Source organism: Peromyscus maniculatus, chromosome 17, assembly GCF_049852395.1.
Source record: "Peromyscus maniculatus bairdii isolate BWxNUB_F1_BW_parent chromosome 17, HU_Pman_BW_mat_3.1, whole genome shotgun sequence".
Taxonomy (NCBI): Eukaryota; Metazoa; Chordata; class Mammalia; order Rodentia; family Cricetidae; genus Peromyscus; species Peromyscus maniculatus.
This window is the reverse complement of record NC_134868.1, coordinates 4,562,640-4,590,614: the sequence shown is the minus strand read 5'-3', so window position 1 is coordinate 4,590,614 and position 27,975 is coordinate 4,562,640. Positions and strand designations below refer to the sequence as shown.

The 27,975-nt window shown below is 40.6% G+C and overlaps 1 protein-coding gene across 1 annotated transcript; it reads right to left on the bottom strand.

Annotated features, from left to right (window-relative positions):
* Positions 1–343: 343 nt before the first annotated feature.
* Positions 344–18,718, bottom strand: LOC107402808 (uncharacterized). Its single transcript, XM_076553238.1, has 5 exons — positions 18,466–18,718; positions 6,368–6,494; positions 6,127–6,187; positions 3,313–4,973; positions 344–3,132 (listed from the first exon to the last, which is right to left on the bottom strand). The coding sequence occupies exons 1-5, from the start codon at positions 18,466–18,468 to the stop codon at positions 2,564–2,566; spliced, it is 2,421 nt and encodes an 806-aa protein (XP_076409353.1). The 5' UTR covers positions 18,469–18,718; the 3' UTR covers positions 344–2,563.
* Positions 18,719–27,975: the final 9,257 nt, after the last annotated feature.

Sequence of the window (27,975 nt, the reverse complement as noted above, 5' to 3'; positions counted from 1 at the left end):
AGGCTGGCAACCTGACTTTGATAATTATATATAGATGGCCAAATGTATACCCTACAAAGTTGTCTTTCAGTCTCCATATATCTGTCATGGCCTAAAATCCTATAATCACATCACACACACACACACACACACACACACACACACACACACACCAGAAATGTTTTTTAAAAAATAAATTGTGTTGCTGTTACATTATTAGGCAGTACTTCAAAATGATGTGCCAATGGATAACTAATGGAGATATGAAGAAGCTGAAATGTCAAAGAACATATACATGCCCATAGTACATTGTCTTAGCTAAGGTTTCCATTGGAGTGAAAAGACACCATGACCACAGCAACTCTTATTTTAAAAAGACCATTTAATGGTGTGACTCACTACAGTTCGGAGGTTTACTCTTTTATAGTCATGGTGGTAAGTAAAGCAGCATGCAGGCAAACATGGGGCTGACCTGAGAGTCCTTACCTCTTGATCCAAAGGCAACAGGAAGTGGTCAGTTTTTATGAGCATATATGAGACATCAAAGCCCACCTCCACAGTGACACACTTTCTCTAACAAAACCACACCAACTCCAACAAGTCCATACCTCCTAATAGTGACACTCCCTTTGGGGGCCATTTTCTTTCAAACCACCAAGCCATCAAAGTATTTATGAGATATACAGTTGATTGCTAATTATCCTACTTTATTACATCTCTACCAGAGAGATGAAAATGCTGCTTTGGATACACACAGGAGGTATTTAATGTTCCTTATAGTTACTTCTATTAAGCATTTTAACATTAACATTATTAAAATGTGTTCACAAAACTTGACATGTTGGGGGTATATCTTCTAGTCTTAGACTTGGACTTAGGAGGATGACATAAGAGAATCAAGGGGTCAAATGTAGCCTTGACTATTTACTGATACAAACCAGGCTGGGTAAAAAACAACAACATCTCAAGGGAATTTGTGAATATATGAAAAGCAAAACCAGGAAAAACAACTGACCACCCTTTCACATATCCCCTTACTTGAAAAGTATGATCACACACTGCCTGATATTCAATTAAATGATGGACCATTTAGATGATGGGCATCCCGTTCTATACATTACAGCAGAAAATACCTATCACCAGGTGAAAGCACACGAGAAGATGAACAGAAGCCACAGAAGGAAACTGTGAACCACCAAATAGACTTCAGTAAATGGGTTTGCCACACATACAGCACAGTTCAATACATATTCCTATTACTTCAAAATACAAACCGCAATTGGTGATCTCTACCATTACACTTGAGTGAACATGGTAAATAATTCACTGCCTTCAAGGTTATGATGAAAAAAGAGATGAACTTTTTTTCTTGAAAGTGAAGGCAACTGTGATTTCTAAAGTCTTTATCAAATCATTTACATGAATATGGTTTTTCTTGTATATGAGTTCATTCCTATTCCTAACATCAAGGAAAAAGGCTTTAAAATATTTACAGGGCTAGAGACATAGTAGAGCAGTTAAGACAGGTTCATTCCCAGGACCGAGGTCAGAATTTTGACAATTTCCTATAATTCCTACTACGAGAAGATTACAGGGTCTAACGATCTTGGGGACCAGTATGCACATGCACAGGCACATACCCACACAAAGACATAAATAACTGAACAACTTTTCACTCATGGATGTTTTTCTCATGTAAGCATTTATTCCTGTTATCCAGATGTTTAGGCATCTAAAGGCTTACCTATGGCATTTTTCTGCATCATGAATTTGTTCAAGGAACAGAAAACAAGCATGTAGGCTCAAAGTCAGAGAAATCAATCCTTCTCAGTTGGTGGTATCATAAGGATGATTTAAGAAATTCTATCCTATTGGAGGAAATATGTCACTGGATGTTGGCTTGAGAGTTTAAATCCACATACCCTTTCCAGCTCCTTCTCCTTGCTTCATGCTGCAGATTCAGGAGGTGAGCTCTGAACTTCCTGCTTTACCTACCATATCTGATGTTTGTTGCCATGTCATTTTCATTGTGATACTATATCCCTCTGGAACCATAAGCCAAATTAAACTATTTTATAAGTTGCCTTAGACATTACATTTTATCACAGCAACAGAAAAGGCACTACTGATGAAGTTTTGCACCAGACAAATTCTTTCATGTAAATGAAGAAAAAAGTGAAATCTAAAAGGGCTACCTCATAGTTTAAATTCATAGGGATTTTGTCCACATGAGTTCACAGGTGCAAATAAAATAAAGATGTACATCATAATGCTTGAACAGATTTTGACCCTTGTCAGGTCTTTTTCTCTGGAATAATTAATCTTGTATAACTGACTGTTTTGGCTAAAGATCTTATCAAATACTTTATAGTCAGATCTGCTTTGGTATGAGTTCTCTCAGGTTCTCAGAAATTAATATGATGTGCAAAGGCTTTAACAAATTGATTACACACTAAATGTTTTACTCTTGTCTAAAGACTACCATGAAGTGCAAAATTTTTCCACACTGACTACATTTATAGTGTTTCTATATGATTGTTTTCTCATGATTTCAAATACTGCTACATGTAAAAGCTTAACCACATTACTTACATTCATAGGATTTCCCTCTAGTATGTGTTCTTTTATGTATTCGAAGGTGACTGCTATCTGCAAAGGCTTTGCCACATTGATTACATTCATAGGGTTTCTCTCCAGTATGTGTTCTTTTATGTATTTGTAGATGACTGTAACGTACAAAGGCTTTACCACATTGATTACATTCATAGGGTTTCTCTCCAGTATGTATTCTTTTATGTATCTGGAGATAACTGTGATGTACAAAGGCTTTACCACATTGATTACATTCATAGGGTTTCTCTCCAGTATGTATTCTTTTATGTATCTGGAGATAACTGTGATGTACAAAAGCTTTACCACATTCATTACATGTGTAGGGTTTCTCTCCACTATGTGTTCTTTTATGTCTTTGTAGATAACTGGGTAGTGCAAAGGCTTTATCACATTGCTTACATTCATAGGGTTTCTCTCCAGTATGTGTTCTTTCATGACTTCGAAAATCATTGTGACGCACAAAGTCTTTGCCACATTCATTACATTTGTAGGGTTTCTCTCCAGTATGTATTCTTTTATGTATCTGGAGATAACTGTGATGTACAAAAGCTTTACCACGCCGGGCGGTGGTGGCGCACGCCTTTAATCCCAGCACTCGGGAGGCAGAGGCAGGCGGATCTCTGTGAGTTCGAGGCCAGCCTGGGCTACCAAGTGAGTTCCAGGAAAGGCGCAAAGCTACACAGAGAAACCCTGTCTTGAAAAACCAAAAAAAAAAAAAAAAAAAAAAAGCTTTACCACATTCATTACATGTGTAGGGTTTCTCTCCACTATGTGTTCTTTTATGTCTTTGTAGATAACTGGGAAGTGCAAAGGCTTTATCACATTGCTTACATTCACAGGGTTTCTCTCCAGTATGTGTTCTTTCATGACTTTGAAGATCATTGTGACGCACAAAGTCTTTGCCACATTCATTACATTTGTAGGGCTTCTCTCCAGTATGTGTCCTTTTATGTATTTGAAGAGGACCTTGACATGCAAAGGCTTTACCACATTCATTACATCTGTAGGGTTTCTCTCCAGTATGTGTTCTTTTGTGTATTTGGAGATTACAATTTTGTGCAAAAGCTTTACCACATTCATTACATTTATAAGGTTTCTCTCCAGTATGTGTTCTTTTATGTTTTCGAAGATGACTATGATATGCAAAGGCTTTGCCACATTGAATACATTTGTAGGGTTTTTCTCCAGTATGTGTTCTTTTATGTATTTGAAGATGACTATAACATATATAGGCTTTACCACACTGATTACATTTGAATGGTTTCTCTCCAATATGTGTTCTTTTATGTATTTGGAGATAACTGTGACGTACAAAGGCTTTTCCACATTCATTACATGTGTAGGGTTTCTCTCCACTATGTGTTCTTTTATGTATTCGAAGATGAGTGTGATCTACAAAGTCTTTACTGCATTGATTACATTTGTAGGGTTTCTCTCCAGCATGTATTCTTTTATGTATTTGAAGGTAACCATGACACACAAAGGCTTTACCACATTCATTACATTTGTAGGGTTTCTCTCCAGTATGTGTTCTTTTATGTCTTTGGAGATAATTGTGATGTGTAAAGACTTTACCACATTCATTACATTTGTAGGGTTTCTCTCCAGTGTGTGTTCTTTCATGACTTTGGAGATCACTGTGGCGTGTAAAGGCTTTACCACATTCATCACATTTGTAGGATTTTGCTCCAGTATGAATTCTTTCATGACTTTGAAGATCACCATGACGTGCAAAGTCTTTGCCACATTCATTACATTTGTAGGGTTTCTCTCCAGTGTGTGTTATTTTATGTATTTGAAGATGACCTTGACGTGCAAAGGCTTTACCACATTCATTACATCTGTAAGGTTTATCTCCAGGATGTGTTCGTTTATGTATTTGGAGATTACAGTTTTGTGCAAAAGCTTTACCACATTCATTACATTTATAAGGTTTCTCTCCAGTATGTGTTCTTTTATGTTTTCGAAGATGAGCATGACATGAAAAGGCTTTACCACATTCATTACATTTGTAGGGTTTTTCTCCAGTATGTGTTCTTTTATGTATTTGGAGATAACTATGATATGCAAAGGTCTTACCACATTGCTTACATTCATAGGGTTTCTCTCCAGTATGTGTTATTTTATGTCTTAGGAGACTACTCTGACATGTGAAGGCTTTGCCACATTGCTTACATTCATAGGGTTTCTCTTCATTATAATTTTTTTCATGATTTTGAAGACCATTGTGACATGCAAAGGATTTACTGCACTGATTACATTCATAGAGTTTCTTTCCAGTATGAATTCTTTCATGTCTTTGAAGATGAGTGTGATATGTAAGGGCTTTAGCACATTGAGTATATTCAGAGAGTTTCTCTCCATTATGACTTCTTTCATGCCTATATAGAAAATTGCCACATGTATAAACTTTACCACATTCATTACACTAATGAATCTTTTAACCAAAATGAATTAATTTTACAATTTGGTTTAACTGTAAAAAGGAAACAGATCTTAAAGTTTTATCACTTTATTTACATTTAGAGTATTCCCATTCATTATAAGTTGTTTTGCACTTTTGAAAATACCTGTGATGGTAAGAGCCTTTATTACATGGCTCACATTTATAGCATCCTTTTTCCATATGAGTTTTTTCACATATTTGAAGTGAATTGAAGAATTCAGAGCTTTACCACACTAATTGCATTCATAAATTTTCCTATAGTGTGAGTCATAATACATTTGTAAAGTGAACCAGGACAAATAGATGAATTTCCACATTCCTAATACTCATAGGGATTTTTTGTGCAGTATGAGTTTACTAATGTATTCCTGATGCAGTTGGAAAACCAATTTATCACAAACTTGTATCACATTCTATAAGTCTACTTAAAGTGGGGACTACTATACATCTTTTAATTATTCTGGGAGAGAGAGAGAGGTACATTGCTTCTTTAAATATCTCTATGCTCACATGGCTTGTATCCATTGTGACATCTAATATACCTATGAAAGGAAAAATAACAACTGAATGGTTTCCAAATTGCATTCACACAGTTTGACTTCTTGTTCCTCAAAGACATGTGGTGTAGGGATTTAGGTTTCTCCACAACAATGTTCTTGAGTCTCATAAACTGCCCTGCTTACTAAACTTAGCAAAGTCATTACAAGTATATGAGTAACACTAGCTTTACAATTTGCTTATAAGAAGATTTTGGACATATACTTATCACCTACTCCACATGTATGTCTTTGCAATATATGAATCATATCAAGTAAACAGATTAGTAGTTCTATAGCATAGTGATCATGGAGCTGTGATTAAAATAGTGATATCTGTTAAAGTGTTGTTTCCTTGTCTTCTTTCTTACAAGAATGCCTTGCAAACACAAACCAGCTCCCTGACATTGAAGTACATGGTTTTGTGAGAAATTAATGATTATCAATACACTTAAAACTGTGCTTATTTATACTGCTGCTTTCTTTAAAACTTCCAGGAATATTAAATTTTCTTCAGAGGCACATTTGTATCCACTTGCAGATGAAAATTACCTTCCATGTCTTCTAGAACTTTGACAATGTTCTTCAATATTATGGTCTTCCCAATTGTAGCCTAAAATATAGTACCAGAAAATGTATGATATATTATTAGAAATTATGCAAAATAAGTTATTATCATCAGTTTATCTTAGAACCCTGCCTGATTTATTCACCTCATTCTTAGTCAGTGAAAATTACATAAAAAACAGTTGTCCCCTTATTTGGGAAAGGGAAGGAACATTCACAGTCTTACCTATCACAGTGAGGTTCCTGTAGGTCTCCAGCATCACATCTTTATAGAGCCTCTTCTGGGAAGGATCCAGCAAAGCCCACTCTTCCCGAGTGAAGTCAACATGCACATCATCATAGGTCACTGCATTCTAAAATATTCCATACATGTGTACAACGGAAAGCATGATCGTGACAATACTGTAAATGTATCCTTCGTTGATAATATATTCATATAATTCTGGTGCGTCCCATACTTATTCCATGACACAGAAGTTCTAATGTAATTACCAAATTACTTTAGAAGGAAACTGAAAGGGAGATTCACCCCTGTCATTTATATGCCCTTTGAATAAGAAAAATGCCAGTTAACAGACATAAAGAGAGAGAAGCAAGCAGATCAACAGTACTGAGTGCACATCAGAGAAACTGTATAAACAATTACTAACTCCAAAAAAATGTGTAATCTGGGTGTATCAGCTCATGTCTTTAATTCCAGGACTCAGGGGGCAGAGGTGGGTGAATTTTCTTGATAGATACCACTTACCAAAGTTGAATCAAGATCAGATAAGATAATACTTCATAAATCTGTACTCCACAAAGTTGGAAAATGTAAATGGACAAATTTCTTGAAGGATACTATTTACCATAGTTGAATCAATATCAGATAAACAATTTAAATAGACCTATAACCCCTAAGGAAATAGAAGCAGTCATTAAAAGTCTCCCAAACAAATAAGGCCTATGGCTAGAAGGTTTTAGTGTAGAATTCTACCAGACTTTCAAATAAAAGCTAATGTCAATACTTTTCAAATTATTTTACAAAACAGAAACAGATGGAACATTGCCAAATTCTTTCTGAGGCCAAAATCACTGTGATACCCAAACCACACAAAGACTCAACAAAGACAGAGAACTACAGACCATTTTCACTCATGAACATTCATGCAAAAATACTCAATAAAATACAAGCAAACCAAATCCAAGAACACATAAAAAAGATCAGCCATATGATCAAGTAGGCTTCATCCCAGAGATGTGGGGATGGTTCAACATATGAAAATTCTCTCAATGTAATCCACCACATAAACAAACTTAAATAAAAAACCACATCATTATCTCATTAGATGCTGAAAAACCCTCTGGCAAAATCCAACACCACTTCATATTAAAAGTCTTGGAGAGATTAGGGATACAAGGGACACACCTAAACATAATAAAAACAATATTCAGCAAGCCGGGGTAGAGAGATGGCTCAGAGGTTAAGAGCACTGACTGCTCATCCAGAGGTCTTGAGTTCAATTCCCAGCAACCACATGGTGGCTCACAACCATCTGTAATGAGATCTGGTGCCCTCTTCTGGCCTGTAGTCATACATGATGTATACATAATAAATAAATAAATCTTTAAAAAAAAAAGCAATATTCAGCAAGCCAACAGACAACATCAAATTAAATGCAGAGAAACTCAAAGCAATTCCAATAAAATCAGGAACAAAACAAGACTGTCCACTGTTATAGGAATTTAGCAGAATTACTGTATCAGGATAGACACCAGAGTGAACAGCTTTTTTTTAGAAGAAATTTGACCTTCAAGAATCCTTGTGGGAAACAGTGATTGTTTTCCTGAAGTGGCACTGTAGCCATCCCATGACTTTAATCACAAGATGCCTCAGACACACCTGAGGCTCTTGTATTATTGCATATGGCAAATGATACATAACATACCAATGGACACCTGACATTTACAAAGAAGCCAAAATTATACAATGGAAAAAAGAAAGCATCTTCAGCAAATGGTGGTGGTCTAACTGGATGTTGGCATGTAGAAAAATGCAAATAGATCCATATCTATTACCCTGCAGAAAACTCAAGTCCAAGTGGATCAAAGACCTCAACATAAATTCAGATACACTGAATCTGATAGAAGAAAAAGTGGGAAAGAGCCTTGAATGTGTTGGCACAAAAGACAACTTTGTGAACAAGACACCAATAATGCAGGCACTAAGATCAACACTTAATAAATGGGACCTCATGAAACTAAAAAGCTTCTGTAAGGCAAACAACACCATCAATAGGACAAAACAGCAGCCTACAGAATGGGAAAAGATCTTCACCAACCCCACATCCAACAGAGGGCTGATATCCAAAATATATAAAGAACTCAAGAAACCAGACATCAACAAATAAAATAATTCAATTTAAAAATGGGGTAGAGGGTAGAGGGAACAAGAGAAGAGGAGGGAGGGGAAACTGTGGTCAGTATGTAAAATAAATGAAAAAAATCAACAAACAAAAAAAAAACTGGGGGAACAGATCTAAACAGTTCTTAACATAAGACTCTCAAATGGCCAAGACACACTTAAGGAGATGTTCAACATCCTTAGCCATAAGAAAAATGCAAATCAAAATGACTCTGAGATTCCATCTTACACCTGTCAGAATGGCTAAGATCAAATATACAAGTAATAGATCATTCTGGAGAGGATTAAAGCAAGGGGAACATTCCTCCATTACTCGTCAAAGTGCAAACTTGTATAGCCAATTTGGAAATCAGTGTGGCGGTGCCTCTGAAAACAGGAAATCAATCTACCACAAGACCCAGCTATACCACTCTCTAGGGTATATACCCAAAGGCTACTCAATCAAACCACAAGGACACATGCTCAACTATGTTCATGGCAGCTTTATTTGTAATAGCCAGAACCTGGAAACACCCTAGATGTCTCTCAACTGAGGAATGGATAAAGAAAATGTGGTACATTTACACAATGGAGTATCACTCAGCTATTTAAAACAATGATATCAGGAAGTTTGAAGGCAAATGGATGGAACTAGAAAAAAATTATCCTGAGTAAAGTAACCCAGACCGAGAAAGACAAACATGGTATGCACTCATTCATAAGTGGGTATTAGCTGTAAAATAAAGGAAAACCATGCTGCAATCTCAGACCCAGAGAGACTAGGTAACAAGGAAGATGCAAAGGGTGGGGGATGCCTGGCTCTCCCTGGGAAGGGCAGATATAGAAGAGATTTTTGTGAGGAGATTGCTGGTGGAAAAGGGAACATGAGTGCACCAGGTTGGGGGGAGGTAACCAAGGGGAAAGTACTGAAAGAGACGAATGGAAGGGGGCATTTCAAGGTCAGATCAAAACCTGGTGCCAGGGAATCTCCCAGGAATCTCCAAAAATGACCCCAGCTAAGACTCCTAGCAATAGCAGATACATAGCCTGATCTGGCCATCTCCTTTGACCAGGCAAGACTTCAAATGGAAGGAGTGGGAAACCAACCCAGACATATAACCTTAGACCTATAGTCTGTCCTGCCTATGGGATGTGCTGGGGTAAAGGTGGCCTAGAGATTGAGGGAGTGGCTGACCAATGACCAGTCTAGACTAAAACCCATGCCAGGAAAGTAAACCCACCCCTAACACTGCCTGGAACACCAGGCCCTTTGGGGGAATGGGGGTCCAGCCCCTCAATAGTCCCCTCCTAGGGTCTGGGAAGAATCTACAACCAGCTGATAATTAATCTTTGATGAAAAGAAATGAATCTATGTACACGAAACTCCTTAGTCCATACACTTTATTATTCTGTGTCAGTTCTCTCTATATAAGCTTCTATTCTGCTCTTATTTTTAGCTCCTTTCTTGCCTGATTTCTCTCTACATTCATCTGCTGTCCCCTCTAGGTTCTATCTAAATTCCTTCATCTTAGTTCTGCCCCTTCTAGGTTCTCATCCATCTAGTTCTTTCCCATATCAGCTCCAGCCCCTTCTCCTTCTCTCTCATCTTGTTCTTTCTCATCTGGCTCTTGCTCATCTTCCATCTCGTTCCTCTAGTCCTCTCTTCTAGCCCTTCAATCTAGTTCTTCCCCGTCTCAGTTTGTTCATCTCCAGTTCTTACTCATCTAGTTCTTCCATTCTCTTTTCTCTTCTCTGTCTCCTTATTCTCTCAGTTCTCTATGTTCCTCCTAAGTTTCCCAGGAATCCAGTTATAAACCCATACAACAGTAAGCCTCTGGTGGAGCAAGGTCACCAGGCTTGAATTCTATGGGGTCATAAAGGTAGGTAAGACTTTCCCTCAGGCAGTGACCATCAGGCTTTCTTTACAATCCAAAATGGTAGTAAAAAGAGATCAACTGAGTGCTAATGACCAGTTAGTATATGAAAAAGGGGGTCTATGTGCTCGGTCGCTATTTCAAGAAGTGGTTAGGTAAGAAGTTAGTGGTCTATAGAGTTAGTAAGGCTGTAAGAAAGGAGGGTCTGAGCTAAATTGTGTAAAGTTATAACTTAAGGTCCACCTGACCTAGGCAGTGTCTCCTTAAATCAAAAGACTAGCATGTGGTGGTCTGGAATGTTATTTCTGTTAGTCCTTGAAAGTGGCTAAGGGAAATATCTGATTCCAGTGCTGAAAGGGGATGGGGGAAGGACACCTTTCCTGAGGCTGTTCTCCAAATACCTTGAATGTATATGTCCAAAGAGTGATCAGTCCACATTGTTAGCAATTCTTAGGGAAAAATCAATTGGGAAAACTATGAAGGCACACGTGACTTTCATAACGGAAGACAGCTGATATATAACAAGCCAAAGCATAAAAAGCTCCTTGGAATTTGGCTTCCTCTGAAGGAATTCCTTGATCCCTTCAGGTAGTGGCTTTGCTATAACCAGCTGAGTTCTTATAATATTTTCCTGCAGCCCATAGCAAGGACCAACAGGCTGGATGACCCAGAGACCTAGGATAGAACCACACACAAATGGAGGAGGGAAAATGTCAATGTAATGAGGCCTAAAAATATTCTGCTATAGATTGGTGCCTAGCCCAATTGTTATCAGAAAGGCTTCATCCAGCAACTGATGGAAACAAATGCAGACTCACAGCCAAACAATAGGTGGAGCTTGGGGAATCCTGCAGGGGAGGGGGAGAATTGTAGAAGCCAGAGGAGTCAAGAACACCACAAGAAAACTCACAGAATCAACTAACCTGGGCTCACTGGGGCTCACAAAGACTAAACCAACAACCAGGGAGCCTGCATGGGACTGACCTAGCACTATGCATATATGTTACAGTTGTATAGCTTGGTCCTCTTCTGGGACTCTTAACAGTAGGAACAGGGGCTGTCTCCAACTCTTTTACTGGCTTTTGGGACCCTACTCCTCATATGGGGTCACCTGTCCAGTTTTATACATGGAGAAGTGCTTAGTCTTACTGTAACTTTATATGTCATGTTTTGTTGATATTCTTGGGAGACCTTCCCTTTCCTAAACAAGAACAGAGGAGTGGATTTGGGGTGGGAACAGAGAAGGGTGGGGGAAAGGGACTGGGAGGAGAAAAGGGAGGGGAAACTGTAGACAAGATGTAAAATAAATTAACTTATAAAAAATACAAAACAAACACAATAGGTAGGAAGAATATCACACAGCTGCAATCCAATGACTCAAAAGGCTCAGGTAGTATTAATGTCATAAATTCATGCCACCCAGAGAAACAGAATGAGACCCTCTGAAAATTTCAGAATTCAAGATGTAGGTGAAGCTCAGCACAGCAGCATACGCTTGGCATGTACAAAAACCTACATTCAAGGCCCATCTGCCAATGATGTATAAACAAAAAAGACAGCATGTTGGCCCACCTTAATCCCAGCACTCAGGAGACCAGGAAAGGAGGATCTCTGAGTTTGAGGCCAGCCTGGTTTACAGACCTACTTTCAGGGAAGCCATGACTACACAGGGAAACACTGTCTTCAAAACCAAAAAATTTAAAAAAAAAATTAAACAAAAATATCAGGCCAGCAAAATGGTTTGGCATTGAATAGCAATTGCTTCTACTGTATCTTGTGTGATTTAGGGATAGTCTATAATGGTAGTAAAGTCATGAAGCAAGAGAAGGAAGATGGCTAATCAGTTTCAATCACAACACACCAGACATAAAGAACAGAAAATAGGGTGAGGCTATAGACAAGCAAATCCCATCCCCAGTGAAGAATTTCATCCAGGAAGGCTCTTCCTACTGAAGGCTCCATAAGTGCCCAAAAGAAAGCCAGCAAGGAGAGACAAGTGTTCAAATATAACATCCTATCTGGGAGCTTTTATTCAATCACCTACATTCTGACCCAAGTCACTATAAAATCATTATCATCCCATGATGAAAATGCATTTAATCTAACTTCAAAGATCCTCCTAATCTACACCAGTCCCAACACTGTTCAAATGTCCAAAGTCTCTTCTGATACTCAAAGCAACTGTGACATCTTGTAAAATCAGAAAACAAGTTCCCAACATACAATGGTACAGAATACATGTTCCCAATCCAAAATATAGGAATGGGGACATAGTGGGGGAAGACTGGACCAAGGCAAAACTGAAACCCAGCAAGGTAAACACAAAATCCTGTACCTCTGTGGTAAACATAGGGGATATCAGTTTGAAGGGGTTAGATGACCCTATCTCAGCAACTTCTCACACATCTCTCTCTCTCTCTCTCTCTCTCTCTCTCTCTCTCTCTCTCTCTCTCTCTCTCTCGTTACTTCCACTCCATATATGCAACTCTTTGTGGCAGATGTCTCACAGCTTAGGAATCTCAACATCTTGTGGTCTCAAAACACAACCCACGCTTCATCTTCACAGCTTCATGTAATTGACTCTCACAGTCTCCTCACTGGGGCTCTGACTTTGCCAAACACAGATGCCTGTAACAGTGCTGAACTAGAACCACAGACTAAGAATCCATGACCTGAAATTTTGCACCTTTCTTGTTTCTAGAACCAGCACAACATGAGTGATCCTGCCAAGTTTGGCTTCTATATTAGAATGGACCCACATGTTGGAGTAACTCTTAAAAAAGCAAAAGAAAGACTTGCATGAAAGACCTGTCAGAAAAAAAAGAAAAACCTTTGAAGATGATTGCTTCAGCTAGATTCTGAATTCTTTCTGCCTTTCCTTTTCTATTGCTACCTGTAGGGTAGACAAGATGGATGAAGCTTTCATATCCATCTAACAAATGACAGTGCTTTAGACATTAAAATCAGAAGGGAATAAGAAGTGGGTTGACAGAGCCTAAGCTGAAATCACATACTGCGTCATGACAGATACAGCACTGAGTGTGAGGGTCCTTTAACCATTGTGAATGTCTTCATTCATTTAGCACTATATGAGGCACCCAATTTGTCCTCAACAAGGGAACACTTATGTTATTTTCCTACTTAGGCAACCCTGAATATAACTGCCATGGGTATGAGAGTTCTGATACTTTTTAATACTAATTTCAAGTGCATGGAAGATTACACTGAGAAGATTGCTGGGTCCATAGCAATTCTGTCATTTTATGAGAACTCTGTATACTGTAGACACACATGGATAGAAAAAGACTGTCTGGAGAACATGGTTTACTCTGTTGTTTGTGGTAATGAGGTTGCTAGGGTGTAGGTAATATGACCAAATGCATCATAAATACATGCACTAAATGTGTGCAATTTTATATCAACTATAACAGCGCAACATGGCTTTAACTGCTTTTAGTTGATATTGTGGAAAATCCCAACCAACAACCACAAAAGTTTATTACATAATCCCATGTCATATTCAGATTCATTGTTCAATTCTGGAGCATGTTTTATTTTCACTCTTTTTGGTTTCTCAATTAAATCATACTTAGTGGGATATCTTTTACGTGAACATAATAATATATTCTGTATCACTGAACTCTATACAGAACTCTTCTTTCTATGGCAGTGTACATTATTTCACATCAGATTCAGATTCACACACTTACTGTAGTTTGCTAAACAAATGATTATGTAGAATAATATCCTTTACCCTTTTATATTTCTGTAAACAACATCATTAACATGACATACTTGTTTTTAAAAAAGGGATTTTGTATATGTTCAATTAGTAGCATAAATTCAATACAATCCAAGGAAAATTGCAAAAAAAAAAAAAAATTAACAGGAAACCTAATTCTAAAGCTACATTCCATGTGGAAAAACTAAGAATTCTCAATAGGATTATGAAGAAATAGTACACACATTGATACAATGTGACTTCTGTACTTACCACAAAGTTACAACAATTGGGAATGTGTACAATATTTGTGAAAGAATGAGGGGATGGAGCTGGACAGTGGTGGCACACGCCTTTAATCCCAGCACTCGGGAGGCAGGTGTATCTATGTGAGTTCAAGGCCAGCCTGGTCTACAGAATGAGATCCAGCAGGACAGGCACCAAAACTACACAGAGAAATTCTATCTCGAAAAACCAAAAAAAAAAAAAAAAAAAAAAAAAAAATTAAAAAAAATAAGAGGATGGAAAGAAAAAGCCAGGAGCAAAAGCGAAAAAATATAGTCAAGCTTTTATCAAAAGACCTAAGAAAACTCAGCCAGGGAAAATGTGAACTTGGCCAATGTTATTTATGATTGTAGATATATAGAAATTAAATAACACAGACTTCAAAATTCACACAAAGATGACTCAAAGGGACCCCTAAACTGTTTTATTTCTGACCTCCCAGCTACTGATCTCCTTTCCAAACAGCCCCATGCTCTAGAGCTCTCTCTGGAAATGGAAGTCATCAGAAAGGTGGACTATGGCTCTGGTGCCCCCTGTGGTTTCAGGCAAGCCCAACCCCACTGATGCCCCCACACACAAAACAATAAACAAGAATAATTTATTCCTGCCACATGCATTAGGGCACAAAATGTGGAATCTGCCCTCTCCATCAATGCAACCCCATGCACGCCTGAAAAACGTTTGCAACTCAGAAACTCCCTTTGTCCCCTATTATTGAATTTCCCTGATCAAGTATTGCTGAAGGATGATCCCCATCACCTCCTTTCTACCAGTTTCTAAGCTATTTGTAAAATTTATCACACAAAACTGAATGGGGAATGCAACATTTAGAACTTCTAGAAACCAGACCTTCAGTTTTCCAATCTGTCTTCCCACCACACACCAGAAGCAAGGCCTGTGTGTACACACTGGGCACTGATATTATAAGCACCACAGCTCCCAAAGCCAGGTGTAAAGAGCCTCCCTAACCCCAGAGAATCCACACTCAGGGAGGGTCAGGGGTCCAAGGGCCACTACCCAGGTCACCACAAGGACTAACAGAACTAGTCTGGATTGTGGTCCAATTCAGTCCCAGCAGCTCTGACAGCTCAGCAGAACTGCTCTTCCTGCCCTGACAGTGAAGACAGTGACCCCACTCTCACTATGGCATGGCTTGTGGTCTCCCTCACAGCTCCTTACAGCTGCATTAGAATAGAACCTTAGAAAGAATCTACAAGCTACCTCCCACAGGTACTCTTGATTGTTAAGCCTTCCGAGGGTCCCTCATTAGCTAGAGCCACCCAGCTGAGCCTCAGGACAGTAGCAGTTACCCTACTGGGTGAGCAGAAATCAAAACACCCAAACAGCATAGGCCTTCCCAGCTCTGCCCTTCCACCCTATGATACAGCGCTCTAGTCTGGGAAATTAGTATTTTAGTAGAATCTTCCAATCTCCCGGAGCATTTCCTGTTCCTCTTCCAAGGCACAGGGTCTTTTGTGTGCACATTCCATTACACACTCAATGTCCAGGGCAGCCAACCCATTGCTTCATAGTTGGGAAGTCCTGCAGCCAAACACAGCTCAAATTCAAATAGTTGGTGTTGCTTAAGCAAAAAGAGGCCATAAATTAGAAAATAATAAAGAGTCTATGGGAGGGCTTGGAGGCAGGAAAGATAGGGTGGAAATGATGTGATTATATTCGTAAAGTTATGTTAAGAAGTTGAAACAGGCTTTATGGCATGTGCTCCAGAGACTCGAGATTTGGAACACACCAAGTACTGCTCATACCTTTTCTCTCAGACTTAACATCTCAAACTGTAAAACACAGTCCTGTTAGGCAGGGCCACACTATTTTACCCAGATCTTCTATTTTGCTTGAACTAGTGTAACTACTGTAATTTTGTTTCACAAGAACTTCAGTTCTGTATTCAGATTCTTGATTGCCTGGTCTGTGGGCCCAAGAAATGGCCAGTCAGGACATTTGTCGATCATCTAAAATTGATCACCTCACTACTCATTGCTGATGTCAACTACTGTCAAAGCAGGCAAGGTTTCACCCTCCTTCCTGCCCATCCTTCTCTGCTGTGAGGACACCTGCTTTACAGTTGGTAATGAACTCAGTTCTCACATAGGTCCTGCAGCATTTTAAGTTCCCAATAAAAGCCAGATATTGGAGGACACTCATTCACTGGTCTCTTTTCCTTCTCACTGACCAGTCAAGACCCAGGCTAGAAGGAGCTGCAGGACTGACTGACGGACTTCCCAGCACTGGGCAGCAGAGGCAGGATTGGGTGTTCAAAGCAATCTCAATTATATAGCATGAAGCAAGCCTGGGCTATAGGCGACATTGCTCTTAATAGAAATAAATGATCAACAGCACTTGAGAAAAGGGAATGAAACTATCAATGACCTAGAAACACTGGAAACAGAAACAAATAAAGATTAAAGGAGTAATTCATTTAAAGAAAATGAAATTTTAGAGTGATACCAATAATTGACTTTTAAAAATGATAAAAAAAAATAATAATAATTGGAAGAATACTAGGTTATACTGACTTTGAAACAGAGTGGGCACTTCCCTGATAGAGAAAATGCAATTAATAAGACATTGTATGACTTTGTCCATGTAAAATGATAGCTGCTGAGTGCTATAAGCTGACACAGATTGACAGCCAATGGCCTGTGTCTCAAACTTCTGAGCTGACTCAACTGTGTTAACTAGAACTGCACATATCTGCATAGGAGAGTTCCCTAACTGGAAACTGAATACTCAGTAGCTACCCTCCCTAAATTGTACACCCACCATTGCTGTCTGTGTTCATTCACATGGAAGGAATCAATTCATTGAGAGAAACTGCACAGACAGTCACTCACCGTGCCCCTTCTTGATGATGGAGACCCCTGCAGCTCACTGCCTTTAATTTCTGTCTGTGATCTAGCTGTTGTCTAGTCTGTTTCCCCCTGCAGTGTGCACAGCACACTGTCCCTCCTCTTCTGGTCTGAAGGGAGAAGCCAAGCTCCACACACAAATCCTTTTCCTGTTACTGCAATGGACAGTCCACTATGTGACTCAAACTGGTCATTTTAGAACTCTGTGGTGCTACAGGCCTGTAATCCAAGGATTTAGGGTGGTTAGTCAGGAGGACAGCAAGGGCAATGCCCTGTGGGGCTACAGACATGCTTCAGTCAACATAGGAGACCTTGACTGAAAACCACTTTTCAAAAAGGCTGGAGATGCAGCTGTTCTAGAATTAATATACCTTCATGGCACACCAGGACTTAAAGTTGGTTGTGACCCTGTAATGGTTCCTTGAGCAGTTAGAGGCCTGTTCTGTGATGGGGAGGTGGACATTTAGGCTGGTTATAAATCAGGGTTGTCTCCTTTGTTATGGGAATGTAGCTTAATGGCTGGTTAGTCCTGGTAAACAAACATTTACATCTTATCATACTAATCTCTAACAGGCATGGTTAACATACCACTTGTCTTTGGGGTATTTGGAAGGCAGCCCTTCCTTAGCTAAATTCTACTTTGTGTGACTTAATGTCTCCTAAGCATTGGTAAATCCTTATACCACTAAGTTTCTTCTACATCACAGTTTAGCAGTGGAGTGCTACTCTACACAGGAAATGCTGTTTACAAGCTCCACAAAATTAACTCCAGACGGATCCTACACCTAAATGTTCAATGTTAAAAGTGCAGAGCTTCTGAAAGATACTAGAGAGACTAGGGCTTTCTGAGTTTGGCAAATCTGCCTTCCATCGGGACAATACAAGCACTACAGGAATCAGCATTTCACAGTGACGTCAACAAGGACACTTCAAAGCACAGTCCAGCTCCCAATGCTCTGCACAGACACAGCCAGTGGAGTGAAGTTATTCAGAGGCTGCTGCCCCAGCCCAGGGAGTTGCAGGGACCACACTGGACAAGCAGGACCGTGCAAGACCACGCGGGTCCAGGCAGAAACATGCTGAGCTCTGCATCTGGCCGCTGGCTCCCACGGAGCGGGATAGGACCCATCACATCGGCTCCCGCGGCTCAGCCAGCCGCTCCTTTTAGTCCTGGGACAGCGACCCCTTGCTCACCATGGCCGGCCACTCCTCCCCGCCTGGGGACAGCAGCCCTTCGCTCACCACGGTTCGGTTCGGCTGCAGAGATCGCCCGTGCTCTCCCCAAAGCTCCCTGCAGTGGAGCCCAAGGCGCCGTACACAGTCCAACTTCCGACTTCCTCAGCAAAGCAGCTGAGCCAGAAGCCTAGCACCCGGAAGAACCCTCCCATCTGACTGGCCGGTCCACTGGAGGGCCTGATTAGTTAGTGTGGACTGAGTGACAGGACCGAGTGACCTGAAGAGACACAGCACAGTGTTTTCCAGCCCTGGCTTCCACTTGAAGCACACACCTATCCCAGACTGAATGTAGATTAGTGCCAAATTCAACAGCAAGTCTCTTGTTACTATAAACCAGTGGGGTCAATTTTAAAAGGAAGTGTACAAATTCAGGAGGAGGCTAATCAGACAATATTGCCCAAGAAGAACACAGGGTAACTCAAGAACATTATGAACAAAGTTCACAGTGGCCCTGGGACTGATAACCATATCCTGATGTGTGTAAAGAGTTGGGTTCTCAGGGTCTGAAGCAATCCCTTCCCAAAGGCCCTACCCCCAGAACATGACCAGCTCTCTCCCAAGCATATTCCCGGTTTTAGAGAAGGAGCTGTTTTTGCTTTATACATCGGGACCTTAAAGAAACCTCTCATGGCCCAAGCAGGCTGCCAAACTCAGAGAGGCCTAGTTTCTCAAGTATCTTCTAGAAGTTCAGCACTTTGCACTTAACCTTACATGTCAGATCCATTCATAGTTAATTTTTTGGAGGTTTTAAAAGGCATCTCATGTGTTGGGTAGCTCCACTACCAAGCTGTGATGTAGAAAGGTAGAATTGGTGATATTAAGGATTTACCAATGCTTATGAGATAGTATATCACACAAAGGAGAATTTAGCTAAGGGAGGGCTGCCTCTAAAATACCTCAAAGATAAGTATTATGTTAACCAGGCCTGTTAGAGATTAGGATATTAGGATATAAATATTTGTTCACCTTTTATGTATACTGTTATTGGCCACATGTCCGTAGTTAAAACAGCTAATGGGATGCTCATCCACGGAGAGGATAGGGAGACCCTCTGTGCAAAGATCTCTCTGTAGTAAGCTGGAGAATCATAGTTTTAAGAGAGATTTCTTAATTGTGTTGTACTGGATACTGTACACATCAATTTGATAATGTTTTGTTATTTATTTGCTGTTTCTTTGTATTGACTACATATACTCATTAAAAACCAAAAGTATGGTTATAGTAGTGATGCCATGTATTATATAAAGACTGTCTTGTATTTTCTCTAAGGTTTAGTTTAACAGATTATACCTAGGAAACATTAATTTATTACATTATCTTATACATAGTTTCTATTCATCTGTTTTTAGTTAGTTGTTGTTGCTCAGCATTTTCCTTTTTTTTTTCTTTTCTTCTCTTTTTTTTGTTTTTGTTTTTGTTTTTGTTTTTTCAAGACAGGGTTTCTCTATGTAGTTTTGGTGCTTGTCCTGGATCTCACTCTGTAAACCAGGTTGGCCTCGAACTCACAGAGATCCACTTGGCTCTGCCTCCTGAGTGCTGGAATTAAAGGTGTGTACCACCACTGCCTGGCACTCAGCATTTTCTTAAGACAAATAATTGGCACCTTCCTATGATCAGCTGTGCCTGCTTACAAAGGATGACCACCACCAGGTTGGCTGACTGTTGATAGTTCATCATTGAAGGAGCAATCCCCTCCTTCTGAGTATACAGCTTCTTTCCCAGGCAACTGTATGCAATTCAGCCCTAATGACATGTGACCTTGTGGTTTGTGGGAGGAGCTAGAGCACATAGCCTGGGAAAGACTCAGGAGGAGGTGGATTCTGCATTTGCACCTATAAGAAAGCCATCTTAAAGGTGAGAATTTTCCTTGAGGGCTATCAGGCTTACCTCCTATGCACACTGAGAAATGTAATATAATGCTAGAGTATACAGCAGTGAGAGAACAGAGAGGTGAGCTCCACATCTGCAGCTATGGTAGAGCCATTGTACACCCTGAGTAGAGACATGCCTGTGGGGCTGCTTTCAGGTATCTGTCTTGTTATGCTATTGCTATGAAGAGACACCATGACTACAGCAGCTCTTATAAAGGAAAACATTTCATTGGGCCTGTCTTACAGTTTCAGAGGGTTTAGTCCATTATTGTCATAGCTGGAAACATGCTGGTGTACAGGCAGATGTGGTACTGGAGAAAGAGCTGAGAGTTCTACATCCAGATCATCAGGCAGCAGAAAGTGTCTGTGACACACTTTCTCTAACAAGGACACAACTATTCCAATAAAGCCACACCTCCTAATAGTGCCACTCCCTGTGGGACTATGGGGGCCATTTTGATTCAAACCACCACAGCATCCAAACTCCTGTATCCCCTCAATCATGTTCAGTAAGTAAGATCAATAAACTCATTGGTTTTCCATGGTGGACTTTGGTAAAATTGCACTTTGCATTGGCATTGGGACTTATAAGGATGAGATACACATTGCTTTGTAACCCTCAAATGGGGAGTAAATTCACACAACAGATCGTAAATATATTTGTTAATGTTCCTATGTCTCACGGTATTAGGAAAAGAAACCAGTACATAAAAGGACATAATAGAAGAATGGAAATATGGAAATTAGGAAAGAAAGACTTAGATATATGAAGATGATAATGACTGCATGGCTCCAGAATAAAAAAAGACTGGAAAGCTTTGGCAAGTTATGAAGATCTGAGTAAGTTGTTTAAGGTACATAAAGGATGAGATTTAGAGATCATATATTGTATTAAAGTTGGCAAGGTCAGATATCAACTCTTTCAAGGACTGGCTAAAATGTATGTCATAATAAACATTAAGTTTATTGAGTTATGTCTGGCTATTGAAACACACAGTACTTAAAATACCAAACTGGTGTAAAATTGATCTTCTATGTGTTTCATAATCATTCTTTGAGGCAATTTTAATATAGTTAGAGGGACTAAAAGGGAGAATATTTCTTCCATTCCCCTACAAAGTCAATGGGGTCCCAGGGACTAAAACCATTGATCTTATGTTGTCTTGTTCATGGAGATCATGGAGGCCCCACTCAATAAATTTGAAATGCTGTCCAGTCTACAAAAGGAGGTTCAATGTGGGCAAGATTTTCTCAAGGCTTCAAAGGAAGCCACAGTACCTAAAGCAAAGCCTTTGACTCATCCTCACATTGATGGACAACTGGTAAAAGAAAGGCTAGAAGAGTCTGAGGTTCCTCTAAAGCCCAAGTGACCCCTGAGGACTAGGTGCTCCACTGGTCTTGACAGCACAGTAAGAAGTATTAATTTTGGCCACCTGTGGTCTTCAGCACCCATCAGGAAAGTTTAACCAAAGACCAAGAGAATTGCTAACACCCCAAGGGCTCGCACTCTACAGACGTCAGGTGTGAGTCTGCACGAGGGGTTGTTTAGACAACCAATCTCGCTGATATTTTCTTCATGGTAAAAGGATGTTGCCCAGAGGTGAGATGTCAGACCTTGGCTCCCTGAGCACCTGCCCACAGCCAAGGAAGACAGGCCCATGATTTTTTTAAGCCCCAAATTAAATGATGCTAAATGCCTCTTCTCTCCCTATCCAGAGCCACATGGGAAAGGTTTCATGCTGACTTTTGGCTAATGTTAAGTGTGAAAGCTGATTGTGGGTTCAACACTCTGGAGACCAACCATAGAGGTCAAAAAGAAACATCTAGTAGATGGGGCCTATTGTGAATCCATCAAGAATATCTTTTGGACTTTGGAAATTTTGGTCATTTCCAGGCACCAATAAAGTAATTCCTTTCCTGTTCTGTTTCTGAATTTGGACTTTGCAAGGGGTCCTCTGGAAGAGTATTCCAATACTGCCATGTGATACCCCAAATTCAACTGGAAGGAGACAGATCAGTCATTGTTTCAATCCCATAATAGCAGTTAGGGTTGCCTCGTCATAGGGAGGTGAGATATGAACTGGAGGTAGAAATCAACTAGGCAGTTTAGGATTAAAAAGAAGGAAAGAAAAGAAATAAAAAAGAAAAGAAAAGTAACCAGTTGCTTTCTTGACTAAAAGCCAGAAGTATCACTGGAACTCTTAGCAGTTTCATCCTTGCCAGAGGCCAAAGATGCCAAAAGTGTTTTGGGAACTATGATACCTGATGCTAAGTGATTCTGGGGGCCTTAGGAAAGAGAAAAGTTAAAAGTAGTAATAAAGGCCTGCTAAGAGAAAAAGGTCCTTGGTCAAGAGAATAGAATCTCTGTCCTGGATGCAGACCTAACATTTCAATGGGGACAGATCAACCTCCTGGCCGAGGGACCTGGTCTGTGGAGTCCAAGAAATGGCCACTCAGGATATTAATGGGTTACCAATAATTGATTAACTGAATGCACATTGGTAATCCCAACTGAGGTCAAAACCAGAAATCTTTCAAGCTCCTTCATGCCCTACTCCCTTCCTGTACTGTGACTATAACAGCTTGTAATTGTATGGACAACGAATTCCCATTCTTACACAAGCACCTCTGCATCACCACCCCTATAAAAGCCTGGGCCGCATTAGGACACTCCTTCCTCTGTCTCCTTTTCCTCCTCACTGACCAGTCAGGGCCCAGCCTGGAATGACTGACACACGTGTCTTCACAGCACTGGATGGCAGAGACAGATTAGTGTTCAAAGCCATTCTCAATTTCATAGCATGAGATTCATAGCATGGGTTACAGGAGACATTGCCCCAAACAGAGATAAATGGATAATAACCATGAGAGAAAATAGAATGAAGTTCTTAATGACTGGGAAACATTGGAGAACAGAAACAAATAGCGATTGGAGCACCTTGCACAGAAAATGAAATTTAAAAGTGATATCAATATTTGACTTTTTGTTGTTGTTGTTTGTTTTTTTGTTTTGTTTTGTTTTTTCAAGACAGTGTTTCTCTGTGTAGCTTTGCGCCTTTCCTGGGACTCACTTGGTAGCCCAGGCTGGCCTCAAAATCATAGAGATCCGCCTGCCTCTGCCTCCCGAGTGCTGGGATTAAAGGCATGCGCCACCATCGCCCAGCAATATTTGACTTTTTAAAAAGGTAACAATGATGGAAGAAGTCTAAGCTCTAATGACTTTGAAAAATAAGTAGATACTTCCCAGTTGAGGGAGTGCTATTAACAAGATACTGTTGACCATGCTGCTAAGCAAGGGCAGTGCATGACCACATGGGACCACAGCAGCTGACATTTTGCTTAAAAACTTATTCTGGCAATATATTTGGGGTGTAAATCTCCCCTCTAAGGCCAGGATTTGCAGTCTCCTCTCCATATTTAAATTGTTCAAAGTGTAACCTGGTACCCAGACCTGAAAGAGATTTAAGGATGACAGGGTATGTGCAACGCATAAGCCTACAGTGTACATGAGTTAGTAAAATCTATTCCAGAGCAACTCCTCTTTGAACACTAGTCAGACCTGAATGTACATTGCTATTAAAGAGATTTTTCTTTATTAATCTCTAAGTGGGTGCTGTGATTTCTCCCTGGGAAGGCATATTAATTCTAGAACAGCTGAATCTCCAGCCTTTTCAAAAAGTGGTTTTGAGTCAAAATCTCCTGTGGTGATTGAAGTAAACTTGAACCCTGAGAATCAGTAGGTCTGGTATAAGCTGATGTCTCGTGCCAAGCAAGTTTTAGAAGTACAGCATCTAATAGATTATTTTCAGGGGGACATGGGGGCAGAGTCAGCAGGAAGCTAATAACTCTGCATATTTACTTTTTAAAAAGGCAGCTAGGGGTAGAAGCCACCTATAATCTCTATACTGAGCACAGAGACAAAGGAGTATCACTGTGATGTTAGGCAAGCCTGGGTCATAAGCAAGATATTTTCTCAAAAACAAACAAACAACAACAAAAAAAAAAACAAATGACAACATGTATTCAGGACTCCTTCACCCCAGCTGTTTGGGTCATTGGAGTCATTCTTTGTTAGCTTATGACCATCTGTAACTCTAATTAGGAGGTATATGACCTGCTCTTCTGGCCTTCTTGACCACCATCCATGAAGGCAGTGGACAGACATACTGTCCTAGCTGTTTTATGTCAACTTGACACAAGCTAAAGTCATCAGAGAGGAGGGAGCCTCAGATGAGAAAATGCCTCCATAACATCAGGCTATGGGAAAGGCATTCGTAAGGCATTTTAACTAGTGATTGATGTGGGTGGAGCCACCTATGGGCAAGGAGCCCTGGTTACAAGCCATGGGGAAGAAGCCACTAAGAAGCACACCTCCACGGCCTCTGTATCAGATCCTGTCCTGGTACCCTTCGGTGGTGGACTACACTGTGGAAGCACAATCCAAATCAACCCTGTCCTCCCCAAGTTGTTTTGGTCATGTGTTTCATCACAGCAATAGTAACCCTAACAAAGACGAATTGGCAACATAGGTAGGGTATTCCTGTGAAAGACTGGCCATGTTGTTTTGGAGTTATATGGTGGAAGGACTTTGGGACTCTGGGCCAGAGAAGCCATTGGGTGTTGAGAGCTCGCTCACTGAGCTGTTCCGCAGGAGCTTGGAATGTAAGAATGTTGAGAGTGATGCAGATGATGGATGTCGGACTTGCGAAGTTTCAGAGGGAAGCGAAGACTCTACCAGGCCTTTCGTGTGAACAAGCTGCTGTGTCTGGCCAACTGGAGCTGAAGAACCAGCTGATTAGCAAGAGACCAGAACCAATAAGAAAAAGCATTGCTTCGTTAGGTCCATAGACGCTACTCAGCTGGGCCCAAAGAACCAGCTATGATTTAGAAGCGAGTGGCATCATTGTGGTGAAATCTTCTGGGAAGTGTTTCCCCAGGGTCAGGACACAGAAGTTGTGTTCCAGAAGTGGCCATTGTTGTACCTCCTCTTAACAACAGCCAAATTTGAGCCAGGCGGTGGTGGCACGCCTTTGATCCCAGCACAAGCAGATCTCTGTGAGTTTGAGGCCAGCCTGGTCTACAGAGTGAGATCCAGGACAGGCACCAAAACTACACAGAGAAACCCTGTCTCGGGGGAAAAAAAAAACAGCCAAACTTGGTAGTATAAGAGTCACCCAGGTAGACCTGCCTCAACTGAATGAATGTACCAGGCTCTGCTGACTCCCCATGGAGGCCTTGTCTTGGAGGAGGTGGGAATGGGGAGTGGGTTGGGGGGAAGGCTGGGGGAAGGAGGAGGGAGGAGAGGGGGGTCTGCGGCTGGTATGTAATTGTAATATATATATATATTTTAAAAAGTTACCCAAGTGGTACTGGTTTTGAAAGCATTTGGTGGGCATGGAGAGCAGATTAGGCTTGACACTGTGTGGCAGGACTGGAGTCCCAGAAGGCAGCCCAGGAGAGACTACTGGTGAAAACATAGCCCAGTTGCAGCAGAAGTCCCCAGCAGTTTCGGAGATGACAGCACCATGGGCTGACCACCAAGAACAGAACAGTGGAGCCAGCCGGAGCCCAGGAGAAAGCTGTGTGTGCTGCAGAGGGTGCAGCTGGAGAAGTGACCCACACCCCCTGGAGAAGCCCAGAAGACCATTCGTGGATGCCAGACATTGGACATTGTGTCATCTACACTGTTGCAGTTTGGTTTTGCTTTGTTCAGATTGTGACTGTGCCATGGTTCTTCCCTCTTGAAATAAGAAAGTACTTAATTTATTCTTAATTTAAAGGAGACCACAGTTGAGAGACTTTAAACTTTTAAAAAAGATTTTGGAGTTTTGCAGAGAATTTGGATTTTAAAAGAGATTGGATATTTATGAGACACCTTGTAACATGTTTGAATTTGTAAGGCTGTGGGATTTAAGTTTTATGTTGTAATATCTTTATTAATGTGTAACCTTTGGTATGAAGATCTTTCCATTTCCTAAATTTCTACACATAAACGTTTTTATAACTATTTCCATTTTACGTTTGTATTTCCATTTCCCCTAACTCCTCTGTGTCCCAGCTCCCGACCCCAGCAGGCACCCTCTAACCCAAGGCTGTTCCTGCCAGGGCAACAAGAAGGCTGAGAGTAGATGCACACCTCTCCTTCTGCTCCTCGAGATCCGGTCCCCCGAGCAAGGCTGAATGCACTGATAAATACAGAGCCATAAATGAATCTCACATGTACCATGGTCAGTGAACTAAACCAATCTCAAATGGTGCCAACTGTGTGGTTCTATTTATATGGCGTATTGGTAAAGGTAAGCTCCAGAAGCAGGGAAGAGAGAACCAATTGGCAGGGTTAAATGTTAGAGTTTGATGACATCAGCCACCCTAGAGAGCTTTGCTGGGGGCCAGAACTGCTGTACATCCTAATTTTGTTGGTGCGTACATCACATCATACTGTATTTTAAGTTCAAGAAACAGGCAGACTTGGTGGCACACACCCATAACCCGAGAACTCAAGAGATGAAGCAAGAGGACTTCTGTGGGTTTGAGGCTGTGCGGGTCTGCAAAGAGAATACCAGGCCAGCCAGAGCTACACAGCAAGACCCAAACTTACAAGAAATTCCTAGAAATGTGTAGCAATCTGTCTGTGATGATCTGTGGATCGTGTGATGATAGTTATGCAAATGTTTAAGTGTAGAATTTTAGTCTTCGTAAATTACACATCAAAAATGTTTATTTAGAAACTGCTTCAAATGCCTGCACAGCCTCACTAGGACAACCGTCCTACAGGTGACTGTCAACTTGATGCTGGCTTATAGAATGTGGGGCTAGAGAATTTGTTCTGGAGAAAAACCACATACAGATATCTTGGTGCCCTAAAGAACTTACAAGACCCTTTAGTTGGAGATGAAAAAAAAAAAAAGGTTTTTGTGTTTGTTTGCTTGCTGATGACTTTAGATGGTGAATAATAAAAATACCCAGTTCTCTCATGAGTCTCTCAAAAATACAAACTAAAAAACTTCCTTAACTCCTTCTCTACCTCTTGAAAAGAACCATGGTTTATAGTTTAGTGTTTACCTGCCTAGAACATGTAAAGATGTACTTTTTTCTGTTGAATAAATGAGATCTTTGTACTCAATATACATGGCTTTTTTACACTCAAGGTCTTCAACAGATGCACATGTTCACATATAATCTATACATAAAGGGTATTTGAGCCAACAACACCTTCTGTCCCAAAAGAGACCCTGAGGGAAGACAGAAGAGGCACAACTTGAAAAATTTCATAGTAAGACTTAAAAAAAAAATCTGTTTCTCTGACACAACACTGTTTCCCTCCTTTTCCTTCTGCATGACAGTGCCTGTCTTCACTGTCATGAAATCACAGTCACTTATGCTTCAGTCAGGAGCCACTGCGTCATTCTACATTCCTAGGGTTTACCAAATCACTGGGGCAGGGGAACGGTGAGGGTGCAGGCCTGCTGATGCAAGACCCCTGTCCATGCTGAGTCACAGGAACGCCAGCCTAAGACAAAATCAACACTACCAGGTACCGCTTCACCACTGGAGCTAAACACAATAGTTCTTGGCCCGCTCTGCGGGGTAGAAATTG

What these genes read in the sequence shown, in the direction of transcription:
- LOC107402808 (XM_076553238.1), bottom strand. An exon ending in CAGGAACCTCACTGTGATAG is followed by an intron (nt 6,188 to 6,367) that starts GTAAGACTGTGA and finishes ACTATATTTTAG; the next exon opens with GCTACAATTGGGAAGACCAT. An exon ending in AGTTCTAGAAGACATGGAAG is followed by an intron (nt 4,974 to 6,126) that starts GTAATTTTCATC and finishes TTTTCTATATAG; the next exon opens with GCATGAAAGAAGTCATAATG.